At 40.0% G+C, this 16,510-nt stretch overlaps 2 protein-coding genes across 3 annotated transcripts; both read left to right on the forward strand.

The window, feature by feature from the left end:
• Positions 1-636: 636 nt before the first annotated feature.
• On the forward strand, positions 637-4,621 carry LOC306993729 (uncharacterized protein; the record flags this gene model as incomplete). The annotated part of the gene is made up of 6 exons (XM_079603725.1): positions 637-821; positions 897-1,027; positions 1,391-1,774; positions 1,903-2,018; positions 2,089-2,192; positions 2,450-4,621. 6 exons carry the CDS (start codon positions 637-639, stop codon positions 2,586-2,588), a joined length of 1,059 nt encoding a protein of 352 aa, XP_079459851.1. The 3' UTR covers positions 2,589-4,621.
• Positions 4,622-10,066: 5,445 nt separating this feature from the next.
• On the forward strand, positions 10,067-14,741 carry LOC306993468 (uncharacterized protein). 2 transcript variants are annotated; one of them, XM_079603264.1, is made up of 2 exons: positions 10,067-11,323; positions 14,496-14,741. In XM_079603264.1, the coding sequence occupies exon 1, from the start codon at positions 10,400-10,402 to the stop codon at positions 11,120-11,122; it is 723 nt and encodes a 240-aa protein (XP_079459390.1). In that variant the 5' UTR covers positions 10,067-10,399; the 3' UTR covers positions 11,123-11,323; positions 14,496-14,741. The 2 variants fall into 2 exon arrangements, with proteins under 2 accessions (XP_079459390.1, XP_079459391.1); XM_079603265.1 differs by having other exon boundaries at positions 14,524-14,741.
• The last annotated feature ends 1,769 nt before the right edge of the window (positions 14,742-16,510 follow it).

Below are 16,510 nucleotides of genomic sequence, written 5' to 3' on the forward strand. Positions count from 1 at the left end.
TCATTAAATGCATTTAAAATATCGTATTATAAACAGTGTGATACTATAACAAGAGGTCCAGCAGTGTTTCGGTAATCAGATACTTAAAAAAATATATATATATATAACACATTGTGCACAAGAAAAAGTTTGAAATACTATCATATTTAATCACACACAGATATAAAGAATCAGCGCATGAATCTCAACAACTGTGACATGCTGCAATGCATGCTGGGATCCATGGATGAGTTCCCTTTCGTAAGGAAACTCGCACTGCGTCAGAACGCTATGGGGAACATCTCCGCGTGAACCGGTGTCCGAAACGCTTATCTAATCACGGCAATCCTATTGGCCGGCGACAGCCTATGACATCATCACTAGTGTAACCCGGAAGTGTATAAGGGGAGCCTGAAGAACATGTCAACAGCTTTTTCGTCTTCAGGGACTGTTTTGTTTGTACGCTTCAACCTGAAAACTTCAAAAAGGTAATCATGGCTTGTGAAAAACGCTTCAGGAAGTGTGTGCATCCGTGTCTAAGATCTAGAAGGCCCTAAACCCTGTTGTAAGCCTAAACTTGACATCAACTTGTCACTCAAATCTGATTGGTTGATTGGAATGTTGTTCCAGGATCAATAAGGATGTTGAACCAGGAACATGTTCTACCACAAGAACCTGGAGTACCTACGCACTGCCAAGAGACTGAACCCCAGACAAGCTCGCTGGTCACTGTTCTTTACCCGATTCCACTTCACAGTCGCCTACTGTCCAGGTTCCAAGAACACCAAGGCCGATGCTCTGTCTCGTCAATGTGACCCTGAGCCCTCATCACAAAGGGGCAGGTCATGTCAGTACTATTTAAGGAAACGGTACACATTCTAGTGACCACAGCTCATCTGTGAACACATACTGTACAGTATCTGTAAGAAAGGGCATATAATGGAATCAGACATCTATTATGTCAACTTTGGAAAAATAGATAGTAAGGGGACAACTGGACCTCCAACTCCAAGTCGCCCCCAAGATAAAGGAAAAGCTCGAAATTGCAGTAAGTAGTAAATTTATTCTGAAGCAGAGATGGAAGTTTAAATGGAGGAACTGAGAATTTATTGAAAAACTAAGAAATGTTAATTTTTTTTTTACATATATTTACAATCATTGTTCTCTAAGAACAATATGTTAACATATGAAATGCATTAACAGTTATTTTTTCTCTTTACTTTTTCAGCTTATGTTCTTGTTTGCATTACTATTCATTTCCAATGATTTTCATTAAAAAAAGCATGCAGAAGAACACTTTAAAAAGCTCTTTCAATTTATTATGCAAGTTGATTTTTGGTGTTATATCTTATATAGAATTAATTTTTATTAATTGGTATGTGTGTGTATGTGTGTTTGTCCTTTTTGTTAGGAGGAAGTAGATGTTTGGTGTTGTTGGCAGTGTGTCTCGGGCTCATTTGTGTTCTTCAGCTGGTCGGCAGCAGTACAGGAGTACTCCAGTTCATCATGATCACAGAAGAGAGAGACCTGTTAAAGACTTACAAGAACACATTTGAAGAGTTCAGTAAGACTATCAACAGCTTACAGGACAATTACACTGATCTAATGAGTGAAAAATACCAACTACTACAACAATTCTACTCTTTGAAACTGGAGCTGGAGACGAGAGTCAATAATCTCACTTATGAGAAAAGCCAGTTACAGGGAAGCGTTGACTCTTTGAGTCAGAAGAAACTGGAATTAGAAAGCAAAGTCACATCTCTGAGTGACGATCTAAAGAAAGCTTATGAAAAAGGTTAGTACATATCTGTTTTTGTGATCTGCCCCTGCCCCCTCCTGCCCCTGCCCCCCCTCCTCCCCTATATATTTATTGTATATGTATATGTTTCTTTATACAGTTAAAAAAAAGTGTGTTTCTGTCAGGATATCAGTGGGGTTGGTTTTTCGTATCCAATGAGTCGAAGAGCTGGTCTGACAGCAGGCAGTACTGCAGAGATCGAGGAGCTGATCTGATCATTATCAACACTGAAGAGAAGCAGGTGAGTTTGTGTGAGCGTCTGTTAATCAATGCGAGGAATCACACTTATTTCTGTTTTTATTCACACACAGAGGTTCATAACTTCATTAGTCCCTGAGAAAGTGTGGATCGGTTTATCTGACATAGAGCAGGAGGGCAATATGAAATGGGTGAATAATTCATCATTGAAACAAGGGTAAGAGCTAAAAGCACTGTGTATTTATGCATTTAGTATTTTTATTCTTGTTTTAAAAAATCCATCACAACCAGGAAATATCTGAAAACACCTCTTCCACAACCAAACTACTACAAGCTAAAACACTTCCTATACATAATTTATGTTTACAGAAAATTATTTTACTTTGACTTCTACTCCAGCTTTACACAGTGATTCAAATTGATTCATGAATTTTGATTTTCTTTATAACCTAAAATCTGATACATGTTATTTAGGTTTTGGCTTGGAGGTGAGCCGAATAGCTACGGAGGAAATGAGGACTGTATTGAAATTATGTATTCACCTTCAACACCTGTCCTGAACTGGAATGATTCCCCTTGTTCTTTTGTAAGAAAAGGGATTTGTGAGAAATAGGGCTTATCCCATTTTTTTGTGTTTCTACTTATTATAGTTATTTTATAGAATCATTCAATCACATCATTTCTGATTGATGTTTATAACTTTTAAAACAGTCTGCTACAATAATTGTATTCTCTCTCAGCGATCACTCCTAGATTATGATGTATTGTGTATGAATCGCATCTGCAACTTTGCTAAAGAAATGAGATATCATGCAAGCTAAAGCACTAAGACTCATTTTAGGAGCAGTTATAACAACACCAATTGCAGCACTACCGGTGGAAACATCAGAAATGCCTCGCTATATAAGAAGAGAAAAACTAGCTACTGTATTAACATACAGGGACAAAGCTAAAGGGAGTACTTACGGAAAGTTTGGAAACTGTGAATACACCAGGTAAAGGCTTTGCATGGAAAATAAAAAAGTGGGTTAATATAATTGGGTTAGACAAAATGATTTGCACCAGATAAAGTAGAATATGATCAGATTCAAAGGCGGCTCTTATAAGTTTACAATCATTGCAATCAAATAGAAGTGACATTTTAATAGCAATCATGATGACCTTATACAGTTTAAAACAAATAGGAATTTCAGACGAGACCACTTTGGTAAGTTACTTGGGTTTATTAAACACAATTTATCTTTGGCGGTATGGTTACTTATGGGGGTTCTTGCTCCATAAGTAATGACATTGTAAGAAAAAATGATTTCACAAAATGTACTTTGTCCAAAATGTTTTCACTGTCCTAAAAACGGGCTGATGACTTCCTTGTTCTATGAAGTCCCTCCTTCAGAAATACGTAACGAGTTCTGATTGTGCCAGCGGTTCCTGTGTTGTGATTGGACAGCAGTTTAGCGCACGTTGCCCGGAAAGGTCACGCCTCTTACCGTAACGTGGAGATGCATGCGCTCAGTGTTACTGTAAACATGGCCAAACAACGGTGATTTGACTCCGGAATGAAAATAACAGCGTCTCGCCGACAAACACTCTACAAACGCAACTCTTCCTCTTCTCTGTATGAGCGCAACAAGACCACGCCCCCTTTTTTGTGTATTCCTGTGTGCAGAGGTTAGTCAAACTGTTCTAGTGACGTCATTAAAGCAGGAAGTAGAGGATGTAGTCCGAACCGGCCGCTCGCTGTAGGCTTTGAAAGGGGACTTCTGTTAAATCAAATATCTCGCTTGGCATTGAACTTTGAACTTTATAATTTTACAGGTATTATTTATGCTCTAACAGCAACATTACACACTAGCTAAAGTTTAAAAAATGGGATCACGTAGAACAGGACCTTTAAAACCAGACATCCCAAGTCTCCTGCATAGCGGCTCCCTGATGCCCGCAAATTAGTTAAAATCTCCCGGAATCTAGAGCGAGCCAGCAAGAGCGCGCATGCGTAGCGCACGGCAGAGAGAGGGAGCGAGAGACCTTAGGTGCGTTCCATTCGACAGGGTCCCTACGCAGTGTTCACTGCTCCCTGAGCACAGAAGTGGACTTCACGGACAATAACCGCTCATTTGGAACGCCCTGCAAACGTCAAAGAAAGTCAACGAGGGGTCGCGCAGATTATGATATAACATAAATATATATAGGACTACATTCATATTTTAGTTTTTATTTACTATCACATTTAAAATATGTACACTATACAATAAAAAAAACATTGAGTACTATAGAAAAACGTTGTAACTGTCATGCAATATGAAAATAAACTTTTATTTGGTTAACTATGTGTATATATGTGTCTTTAATCAATGGTCATATAATTGCATAGCGGTCTCGTACGCCTTCTTCCCGCGCACAGCCGTATAGTACACCACACTGTTCTGACTGGTGATGACGTGGTGCGCGCAATGACAGTTGGGTGATCATTGCTCTCCACTTCCTGTGAAGTGATGTATCGATGTTCCCTTATTCCCTGTGCCGTGCGCAGTGCCCTTCGAACTGAACATGTTCGCTCCCTTCGGATTGGAACCTCACTTAAGATGGCGGAATACCCTGTGAAGTCCACTTCGCAGTCCACTTACGGTCCAATGGAACGCACCTCTTGCGTGTGTGTGCTAGTGTGCCTCACAGGGTTGCCAGGTCCCAGAAATATTTCCAGCCCAATGACAACTCAAAACCCGCCCAAATGGAATGAAAACTAGCCCAATTTTCCAGTGTCCAATCAAATTAGACAACGGCTGGATTCCCACAAAGGGTCTTAAAATAAATTTATATGTATAAGTTTAAGTTTAAAGTTTTGGCCTTTTGTCTTACCCAAATTCTTAATATCACACACTGTGGGTTTTTTTTATACACAATCGCATACAATAAAGGTCAAATAAGAACATGGCCTCTCTGATATGTTCTGACCCTAGTCAGTAGTACTAACTTGTAGGCTACTTACTTTTTCTCTTCTCATCACTTCTCTCTGATTATTTTCTCTCCAGATCTGCGGTTGTTCTGTTTACACACAAGCATCAATATTAAAATGAACACACTGTTTAACTAAATTAACATACACTGGCTTTTATCAATATTATTACCAATATGCTTACTGGGTGAACTTGAACACTTGTCCCTTTGTTTTTGTTGTTGTTTGTCTTCTCTTTTTCCAGAACTTTTCACAACATTTTCTTCTTAAGATGGTCTAACTGTGCAGCCTCATTTTGATTACAGCTTTGAACAGAACTATATACAATCTCAGGGCTGTTTTATTTTAGACATTTGTGCTCTCTTCCCCAGCCTTCTCAGGTGGTGCTGAATAGATTTCAGCAGTAAAGAGAGAAAGCATCCGTGGTGATGGTTTAAATTCATGGCAGCATATGTTTCTTCTTTGCATGTAAGCTCGAATCCTCATTATATTTAGCAAAGAATTCTGCTCTAGCCTGTTTCGTAACTTGTTCTTTATCAGTGACATTTGGGAAAATGAACGCTCAACATTGCTGAATGGTAGAGCAAGAAGACTCAATGCAAAATTACCAAGATCTTCAAAGTTTCTATCACCTGCAGTATTTGTGTATGCAGAAACTTCTACCCAGAAGTCCTCTGTTTTGCCATCTTCTGTTTGTTCCATTCCAGGGTGTGAATTACTCTCCACTGTTGCTCTGCTTTCCCTACATCTCCCTTAAAGGGATAGTTCACTTTGAAATTAAATTTTGGTATGTTTTAGCTTACCTGAAGTGCATCCAAGATGTAGGTGTCTTTGTCTCCGCAGTAGTTGCAATTTTGATATTTTTAGGTCAAACTGTTCTTGTCTGTCAGTCATATAATGCAGGTATATAGGCAATGTCTCCAAAAGCATGCAGAGAAAAGTCCAAATTAAACAATTCCCCATCGTAAGTGCACATTGATGGCCCAAGACACGAAACAAGCGGTTTGTGTGATAAAACGAACAGTATTTATATCGTTTTCCATCTGATCTGTTTTCATCGTTTGCGCAAGCGCCGTAGAGCGCCGGAAGGCTCCGGAAGAGTTCTCTCGCGCGTGTACGTCACTCATTGTTTACACCAGAACCTATGCACAGAACAGAGATTGTAGAAAAAAATTACGTAAACTCGCGCGAACTCATCCGGGAGACCACTTCCGGCGCTTTACGGCGCTTTATGTCTGCGCAAGCGACGTAAACAGATCAGATGGACGTGGTTGTGTAAAAGAGATAAAAACAATATAAATACTGTTCGTTTTATCACACAAACCGCTTGTTTCGTGTCTTGGGCCATCAATGTGCACTTACGATGGGGAATTTTTTAATTTGGACTTTTCTCTGCATGCTTTTGGAGACAGTGCCTATATACCTGCATTATATGACTGACAGACAAGAACGGTGTGACCTAAAAATATAAAAATTAAAACTACTGCGGAGACAAAGACACCTACATCTTGGATGCACTTCAGGTAAGCTAAAACATACCAAAATTTTATTTCAAAGTGAACTATCCCTTAAAGAGGTGGAAAAAGGGAAGATCATCAATCCTTGGCTTACTTGACGACAGAGCGTGACTCGGTGACAGGAATTTGAGAGCCTCTAACTGTTTAACGTTATCTGGAAGTCTCTTCCTAATTTCCTTAGATAACTCTAGCATGTAGTCCCTGCACCTGCGTTTCATGTCCTGTTCAGCTATAGGTCACTTATTCCATTGGCTTCAATCAAAGCAAGACAGAACTGCACCCCAAAGTCTACAGCATCAAGTGGCAAAAGATTCTCATCAGAAAGGTTCAACTCCATGATGTCTTGCCAGCTCTGGAATGTCTTCGGCAAACCTATGCGCTCAAGGAGGGACCGGTAAAATGTTAGAAGTTCCGTTAGAAGTTTTGCAGGATCAGGTTTGTCAAGTTGAAAGATTTTATTAAGTCTGTTTAACTCTGACACAATTGGTTGGAGGAATTTCAGGTTAATATTGTCGCTATACATTTGGTACAGCAGTTCCGCAGCATAGCTCCTCTCACTGTCTTTTGTCAAATGAAAATGCAATTTAAGGCAAGACACTACAGGTGAATAGGGTAAAATTTTAAAATAATAGATCTCACCATGAAACTTCCTCAGTTGATTACTTACACAAGTATATAAAAAAATGTAATACAAGTTTTTGGAAATGTGTAAGTTTAATTATGCAAATTAGGCATTGTCTCATTAAATATGCGCAATTTTGCATATGTTTTCGGTAGATAGATCTGAACATATGATAAAGCCAGGTGCAAAATTATTTTTTCATTTTGACTACACACAAGATGAAAAAGATGTTCAGAGGGATTTCAGGATATATGCTTTCATTACCTAGGAAATCAAAATATACTGTCCATAGCCTTAAAAAATCGATTTTCGCCATATTTTTTTTAATTAAAATATCACATAAATCAGGCCAGGAATGATTTATTAACAAATCCCTCCGAACATATCATCAGAATACTGCTAAGTGTATAACTGGAAAGTTTGGTGTACATCGGTGCTACATAGGCTGAGATGTTTCTACTGGAGAATGACAAAAATTGGGGATATTCAAATTAATTAATCAATGAATAATACTATTAATTAGCATTACCAAACATGGACGTTTTATTATTATTTTAATCAGGGTTTCTGCATGGTTTATTCAGTCAAATTTAAGACTTTTTATGACCATTGTGATTTGAAATGTACACGAATTACGAAAAATTACTTCAGTCATTAAAATTCCTTTCAAAAGTCATTTTTTATTAGTGACTTTCATTGAAAGTAACAAGTTCCAATTTCTTAAAAGTACGAAACTGAAGACTTCGCCTTCTTTTTCTTGAGTATCAAGAAGAACACAGGAACAACAGTTAACAATTGTAACATTGTAAAGTAACATTGTAAATTAACAATTATTTTATGGCATTACTTTCCAAAATAACAAGTCAGTCAGTCAGTGTCCTCTACATTTTTCTCAGTTCATCCCCTTTAATGGTCATCTCCTCCTCAACCTTTTTCAGCTCAGCCAATTTCTCCTTATTTGCCCGCCTGAGGGTGTTTGATTTTGAAAGGAGCTGGGCCATCTTTGAACCCGATTTGCCCTCTGCTTCCTCTGCCAGCATGTCGGCCTCTCTAGCGAGACAGGTGGAAACCTCTTGAACAGTGGTTATGATGGTTTAAATTCAGTTTTTTTCCTAAGATTTCAGAGGACACAGAAACTCCACTAAACTCAGATAAATACAAATTTAAACTCATGACCAGACAATTTGTTAATCTGCAACATTCGCTCATCCTAAATAATCCTAAATCATGAGCCACTGCACACAGAACAGGTGCAGGACCATTACAAGAGGAAATGACATAAGCTAGAGAACCACACTAAAAAATACCCCTGATGGGAAAAGATATACCCCAGTTAAAAGGTATATAAATGTAGCAAATGTCTGCAAGATGGCACAGTTAAGTATAATGCTGTAAACACAGTCTAATAAACATTTAGAGTATAATTCAGCGTGGTACTCTAACTTTGGTCAAAGCCCCTTCCAAACTACTCCTACCAGCAGATACACCTCCTGCCAGCTGCTTGGCCTGTAGAAAGGTCTGCACCAGACATTTCATTTGTTGCTTGCACCTGTCTGGGTCTCTGAACATGTTAGAGGGGTCCAGACAGGCCATCTGCCTAACGGTGGTGTATTTGAGTGGGCTCTTCTCCTGCACTTTTCTGACTATATTAGTCAGCCCCTGCATGCAGTCCCTTTTAAATTCAAGGACTCTGAGATCTGATATTTTAGTGTCCTGAAGAGGGATGTACAATAAAAACACAAGTAAGTAGAATGTACAACACAGTGATTCCTGCTTCTTCTATCCTGACCACAATTTCTAAAATTACTTCAACTACAACTTCAAAATTGACCACAATACCTTCAGGGCTCTATCTGCACCTAGGCCAATGTCAATTTTCTGTGGGAGGAGCAAATTCTTCTTCTCACTCAAGTCCAGCTTGGTGAGCTGTAGTTTTGTAATGTCCTGCAGGACTTCTCGCTTCACAAACCGCCTCAGTACACTCTGTCAGAAGAAAAATCCAGATGAAAAATGTAAGTGCCCTACATCCATATTTTTCATGCAGTAAAGTCACAGTTTTAACAAAGAAAAAAATAAACAGGTTGAAGAATTGTACTACATCATAATACATAATACATCATACATAGAGGGTCACAGATCTGCGCATGCGTCGCGAGTGAGCGCTGTGTTTGTGTTTGAAGCTCCGTCGACTTGATTCATAAATCTTTGATTTTGTTCTTTACACTCATTTAGAAACGAGCATTTTCTATTTTTCCTGCGTGTGAACATATCTCCGATACTACTCTCTATAAAAAACAATCGGATTGCTTTGATATCGCTAGTTATATCCAACTTTCCGAACTTCTGTTACTAACTCTAACGATAGCCCGCTAGCATTGCACGCGTGGCCTCGCCTATCGACCGTCTTATTTACACTCGAATCACTGAAATCGCTCTGTTTGTGTTGGAGTTTGTGCTTGTGCTTCGAATCGCTTGTTTGTGTTTGAAGTTTGTGTTTGTGCTTGTGCTTCGAATCGCTTGTTTGTGTTTGAAGTTTGTGTTTGTGCTTGTGCTTCGAATCGCTTGTTTGTGTTTGAAGTTTGTGTCTGTGTTCGAACCGCTTTGGTTGTGTTTGGAGTTTGTGTTTCGATTCGCTTGTTTGTGTTTGTGTTTCGAATCGCTTAACTGTTAACGTTAGTTTGTGAGCGTGTGAACATATCTCCGATACTACTCTCTATAAAAAACAATCGGATTGCTTTGATATCGCTAGTTATATCCAACTTTCCGAACTTCCGTTACTATCTCTAACGATAGCCCGCTAGCATTGCACGCGTGGCCTCGCCTATCGACCGTCTTATTTACACTTGAATCACTGAAATCGCTCTGTTTGTGTTGGAGTTTGTGCTTGTGCTTCGAATCGCTTGTTTGTGTTTGAAGTTTGTGTTTGTGCTTGTGCTTCGAATCGCTTGTTTGTGTTTGAAGTTTGTGTTTCGAATCGCTTGTTTGTGTTTGAAGTTTGTGTCTGTGTTCGAACCGCTTTGGTTGTGTTTGGAGTTTGTGTTTCGAATCGCTTAACTGTTAGTTTGTGAGCGTGTGAACATATCTCCGATACTACTCTCTATAAAAAACAATCGGATTGCTTTGATATCGCTGGTTATATCCAACTTTCCGAACTTCCGTTACTATCTCTAACGTTAAGTTAGCCCGCTAGCATTTGCACGCGTGGTCTCGCCTATCGACCGTCTTATTTACACTCGAATCACTGGAAGGATACGGGTTCTATCCATGATTTCAGTCCTAAATTAGTAGTGATATTGGTAGCATCACTGCTAATTTATTGTTCATCTGTCATAATGGCGAATACATCGGATGTGTGTCTAACGTTACCTCTGAGTGCAGGTGAGGACACGTTTGAGCTGCATTCGGTGCGGTTGGAGCTGGAGTCCGTGGAGAAGCAGATCCGTGATCTGCTGGGGAGGCAGGCCGAGCTGCGAGACCGACGATCAGCGCTTGAAGCATCACGCGCCGATGCTCACAAGTCAGTGGTTAGTAACTTTTCGACTCCGGCCTCCTCTACTCCGTGTATTTCTCTGCACAGGACCCGAGCACCCCTGGTTTCGTTTACCCCGACACCGACACAGCACCATGGACCCTGGATGATGCCACAGCGGAAGACACGAGCCAGGACCAGAGCAAGGACCTCTCCGCCCCTCCCGGTCTTCGAGATCTCCACCCGGAACCGCTTCTCCCCTCTTCGCGAGACGGAACGCGACGACGCTGTGATCATCGGCAGTTCCATGGTCCGGCATGTCCGCGCTACCTCAGGTAAAGGTATGGTGCGCACTCACTGCTTTCCTGGTGCTCGTGTTCTCGATGTCGCTGCGCAGGTCCCCGAGATCCTGAACGGTGACGAGCGCGTCGGAGCTGTCGTGCTGCACGCGGGGGTGAACGACATCAGGCTGCGGCAGACGGAGGTTCTGAAGAGGGACTACAGGAGCCTGATCGAGACGGTACGCAGAACATCGCCTGAAGCAAAGATCGTCGTGTCTGGACCGCTTCCCACGTACCGACAATGACAAGAAAGGTTCAGTAGATTGTTTGCACTAAATGAATGGTTAATGTCATGGTGTAATGAACAGAGACTGCTCTTTGTAAATAATTGGAATCTGTTCTGGGAGCGACCTAGGCTCTATCGTGCTGATGGCCTGCACCCCAGCAGAGTCGGAGCGGCTGTTCTGTCGGACAACATCTCCAAGACGTTACACACCATATGACTAGTAAGTCTAAGTCCAAATCACATTCTTTGCTGTCCCAAATTAATTGATATAAGTACCAGTGTAGAACACTATATAGAAACTGTGTCTATTCCTCGTTTAGTGAGGCCAAACAATAAATCTACTGTAGGATCTAAGAAAAATCTAATTGTGATTAAACCAGAAAATCTCAATATTAGTGAACAAAAACAATTTCTAAAGCTAGGTCTTCTAAACATTAGATCGCTTACACCTAAGGCGGTTATTGTAAATGAAATGGTCACTGATAATAGCTTCGATGTACTCTGCCTTACTGAAACCTGGCTTAAATCGAATGATTATTTCGGTCTTAATGAGTCCACTCCACCAGGATACGGTTATAAGCATGAGCCCCGTCTGATTGGTCGTGGCGGCGGTGTTGCAACAATCTATAGAGATATTCTTAATGTTACTCAGAAAACAGGTCACAGGTTTAATTCGTTTGAAGTACTTGTTCTAAATGTTACGCTCCTAGATGTAAGAAAGAAATCCCTATTATCTCTAGCCTTGGCTACTGTATATAGACCGCCAGGGCCTTACGCTGATTTCCTAAAAGAGTTTGCAGATTTTCTCTCAGATCTATTGGTCAATGTCGATAAGGCAATAATTGTTGGAGATTTCAACATACACGTTGATAACACAAATGATGCGTTAGGAGCTGCGTTTACAGATTTATTAAACTCCTTTGGGGTCAAGCAAAACGTTAGTGGTCCCACTCATCGTCTTAATCATACTCTAGATTTAATTATATCATATGGAACCGATCCAACCGATATAGATATTATACCGCAAAGTGATGATGTCACTGATCATTACATGGTAACTTGCATACTACGTACGGCTGAAATGTGTCATGTTGCGCCACGTTATCGACCAGGCAGAACAATCCTTCCAACTACTATAGATAGATTCTTGAATAGCTTACCTGATCTATCTCCGCTCCTCAGTGAACCCAAACAAACAGATGAGCTAGAGGAAATGACTAGCAGTACGAGCATCATTTTCTCTAGTACATTAGAAACTGTTGCACCAATTAGATTAAAAAAGGTTAGAGAGAAAACTAAAGCACCATGGTACAACAGTGCTACGCATGTTATCAAGAGAGAAACTCGTAACTTAGAGCGCAAATGGAAACAAACTAATTTAGAGGTCTTTAGAATCTCGTGGAAAGACAGTATGTCACGTTATAAAAAGGCTCTAAAAGCAGCCAGGGCTGAGCATCTCCGCAAACTAATAGAAAATAACCAAAACAATCCAAGGTTTTTATTTAACACCGTGGCTAGATTAACAAATAAACAGACATCACCTGAACAAAATATTCCGTTACATTTTAATAGTAATGATTTCATGAATTTCTTCACTGAGAAAATAGAAAGCATCAGAAACACAATTGTAAATGTACAATCTTTGACAGCGTCTTATGATTCAGCCTCAATTATCGCCCCTCAAGAACAACTACAGCCCTTTACAACTATAGGACAGGAAGAGCTAAATAAACTTATCACTGCATCTAAACCAACAACATGTTTATTAGATCCAATACCCACTAAACTACTGAAAGAAGTGTTACCTGTAGTGGAAGAGCCTCTTCTCAATATTATTAACTCGTCTCTATCTTTAGGACATGTTCCAAAAACATTCAAGCTGGCAGTTATAAAACCTCTTATTAAGAAACCACAATTAGATCCAAATAACCTAGCAAATTACAGACCCATTTCAAATCTTCCATTTATGTCTAAAATACTAGAAAAAGTTGTGTCCGCTCAATTGTGCTCTTTCTTGCAAGAAAACGATATCTATGAAAAGTTTCAGTCTGGATTCAGGCCACATCATAGCACAGAAACTGCGCTGGTTAAAATTACAAATGATTTACTTTTAGCTTCTGACCAAGGCTGTATCTCAATACTAGTTTTACTCGATCTTAGTGCTGCGTTTGACACTATAGATCATAAAATACTCTTAGATCGACTTCAAAATTACACTGATGTTCAGGGACAGGCATTAAGCTGGTTTAGATCGTACCTATCAGACCGTTACCATTTTGTCCATTTAAAATCAAAGATAACGTCAGTAAATTATGGAGTGCCGCAGGGATCTGTATTAGGCCCTCTGCTATTCTCAATTTATATGCTGCCACTTGGTAATATTATAAGAAAACATGGAATAAGTTTCCACTGTTATGCTGATGACACTCAATTATATATTTCATCTAGACCAGATGATAACACTAAATTATCTAAAATGACAGAGTGTGTTAAAGATATAAAATATTGGATGACGTGTAATTTTCTTCTATTAAATTCAGATAAAACGGAGGTATTACTGATTGGTCCAAAAAACTGCCCACAAAACCTCTTACAATACAACCTTAATCTAGATGGACGTCCTGTTACTTTATCCTCTACAGTAAAAGACCTGGGTGTTATACTAGACCGCAACTTGTCTTTTGAAAATCATATTTCAAATGTCACAAGAACAGCCTTTTTCCACCTTAGAAACATTGCTAAGCTACGTAATATGCTATCAGTTTCTGATGCAGAAAAGTTAGTTCATGCATTCATGACCTCGAGACTAGATTACTGTAATGCTTTATTAGCTGGTTGTCCTGCATCCTCCGTAAACAAGCTACAGTTAGTCCAAAATGCAGCTGCTAGAGTTCTTACTAGGTCAAGAAAATATGATCATATAACACCAATTTTATCATCTCTACACTGGTTACCTATTAAGTTCCGTATCAATTACAAAGTATTGTTACTGACCTATAAAGCCCTAAATGGTTTAGCTCCTGTGTATTTAAGAGATCTTCTATCGCCATATATTCCATCGCGCTCTTTAAGATCACTAAATTCGAGGCTTCTGGTCGTACCTAGGATATCTAAGTCCACTAAAGGAGGGAGGGCGTTTTCACATCTAGCTCCTAAACTCTGGAATAGCCTTCCTGATATTGTCCGAGGCTCAGACTCGCTCTCCCAGTTTAAAACTAGATTAAAGACGCATCTCTTTAGCCAAGCATTCACATGATGCATCTCATACCTTTTATACTACAGTTAAATCAGATCAAATGCATTCATATTATGAACAGCAGCTACGCTAATTATTTCCCATCTGCCTTTTTTTTGTTGTTATCTCGGGACGCCTGTCCCTATAACTCAAATAGAGTTCGTCAGCTCCAGTTATGTATCCAGCCTCTCATGGAGACTTCAGATGCCCCAACGCCTGTGATGAGACGACTCGACGCCTGTGAAGAGACGACCCAACGCCGGCGATATGTTATGCCCTAAATTTCATGATTAACTAACTGTATTTTTGTATGTATATTTTTGAAATGCATTTTCTGTAAAGCTGCTTTGAAACAATGTGTATTGTGAAAAGCGCTATACAAATAAACTTGAATTGAATTGAATTGAATACTTATACACATATATAATTATAGTAGCTGAGGACCCAGACAAGCACAAAAGTTATTTTTAAATTACCTTTATCAACTCAGCCAAGTCTTTGGCAAGGAATGGCATTACTGGCTCATCCGTCTGGTACCTCTTCAGGAAGGGGTCAAAGGTACGGGCGATGGTCGCGAAAAAGTGCAACTTTGCCAAGATCAGGGGATCCTTTTGAGCAGCCTCTATTGTATCATACGAGCCTGTACCAGGGTTTGGCAGCTGCTTTCTTTTCACCGCATCCACATACAGCTGAAGTGAAGGCCAGACCTCCAGAGTCTCCACATCTCCAACCATCGATGGCCACAGAATGATAGCGGGAACACTGATGACTTTGTGACTGTCACATAGTCTTCCCTCCTCGCTGGAACATTGTTAAAGAGTTTGTGCATTGCTCTTAACAGCTTTTCCATCTGCCACATGGAGAAACCTGCCTTGAAAGCATTGTGCAGAGTATAAAGCCCACAGCTCCCCACGGACACCATTTGAGCACCCCCATACATTTCATTTAAGTCGGATTGGAGAAGCTCAAAGAATTTTAAATTTACATTGGGCCCATCCATCGATACAGAGACCAGCCTGCTGAGATTCAGCTGCTGCACACACTCCTTGAGGGAAAACAATAAAAAGATGAGGATAAATAAATATACATTACCACTTAATTGATAACATACACACATGCACATACACATACACACACACACTTTTCAAGTTCAAGCAAGTATCACCATGTTTGACTAGGCCTACATGTCTGTTTCTATTCAAGTTCTATTCATCTATGTGGGCTGTTTCTGAAAATACAACCACGCCATGCAATTGATGAAACAAATTAAACAATTTAGATTATATATAGTTATTTTTCTATTTTCTCAAACGAGTATGGCTAGAGTGGTGCAGAGTACAGACCATTAACGTACATTATATAACGGTTTCCCTACTCTCCAAATGGTTTGAATAAATGGATCAAACACAGGTTTTAGGCTATTCATAGTCGTAGGTTTGAAGATGAAATTATTTCAAATATTACATGCAGCATTAGAAATCATATTTGTTTTAAATATTACAATTGAATTACTTACTTTAAAGTGCTTTAGCAAATCCTGGGCCGTGGAATGGCCAATGAAGTGTGATCCCAGGTACCGGGAATGCACCTTGTCGTCATTCCAGAACCGAACGTGTATGTCCAGCTGTTTCTTCTTGCTTGTGTGATTTAAGCTTTCATCAAACATGAGAACATAAGGCCCCGAGACCTTGGAGACGAGGTCTTTTTTTATATACTCTGCCAAGCCAAACCGGGCGATGTATGAGTTCTTATCTTTCCCGCACGTAAAGGTTTTGGCTATGTCCGAGTCTGGGAACATTGTTCGGAAAAGTTCAGCATTATCTTCGTTCCCGTTGTACGACTGGTGTTTGATAACAGTATTCAACACCCACAGGACCTCCGCTTTTAGTGTGGAGCTTGATCCGAAATCCCTGTGTGTGGCACTGGATGCGACAGAAACGGAAACCCGTGCTGTACTTGGACCGGGTAACGTTAGTGACGGAGCCGAACAAAACTGACTGATCGCCTGCACTCGCTGCAGGCCTTTTACAGCAACGATATGCTTTTCCGACTTCAAGGCTTTTATGCCTAAACTAGACAGCTCCAACGCCTTCTTGCACAGTGTGCAATAGGCTTGATAACGATGGTTTGCGACGGGCTTGAGCCAACCACTAAATGCACCGTCTTCGAGCC

The sequence above is a fragment of the Phoxinus phoxinus genome, assembly GCF_949152265.1.
Source record: "Phoxinus phoxinus genome assembly, chromosome: 25".
Taxonomy (NCBI): domain Eukaryota; kingdom Metazoa; phylum Chordata; class Actinopteri; order Cypriniformes; family Leuciscidae; genus Phoxinus; species Phoxinus phoxinus.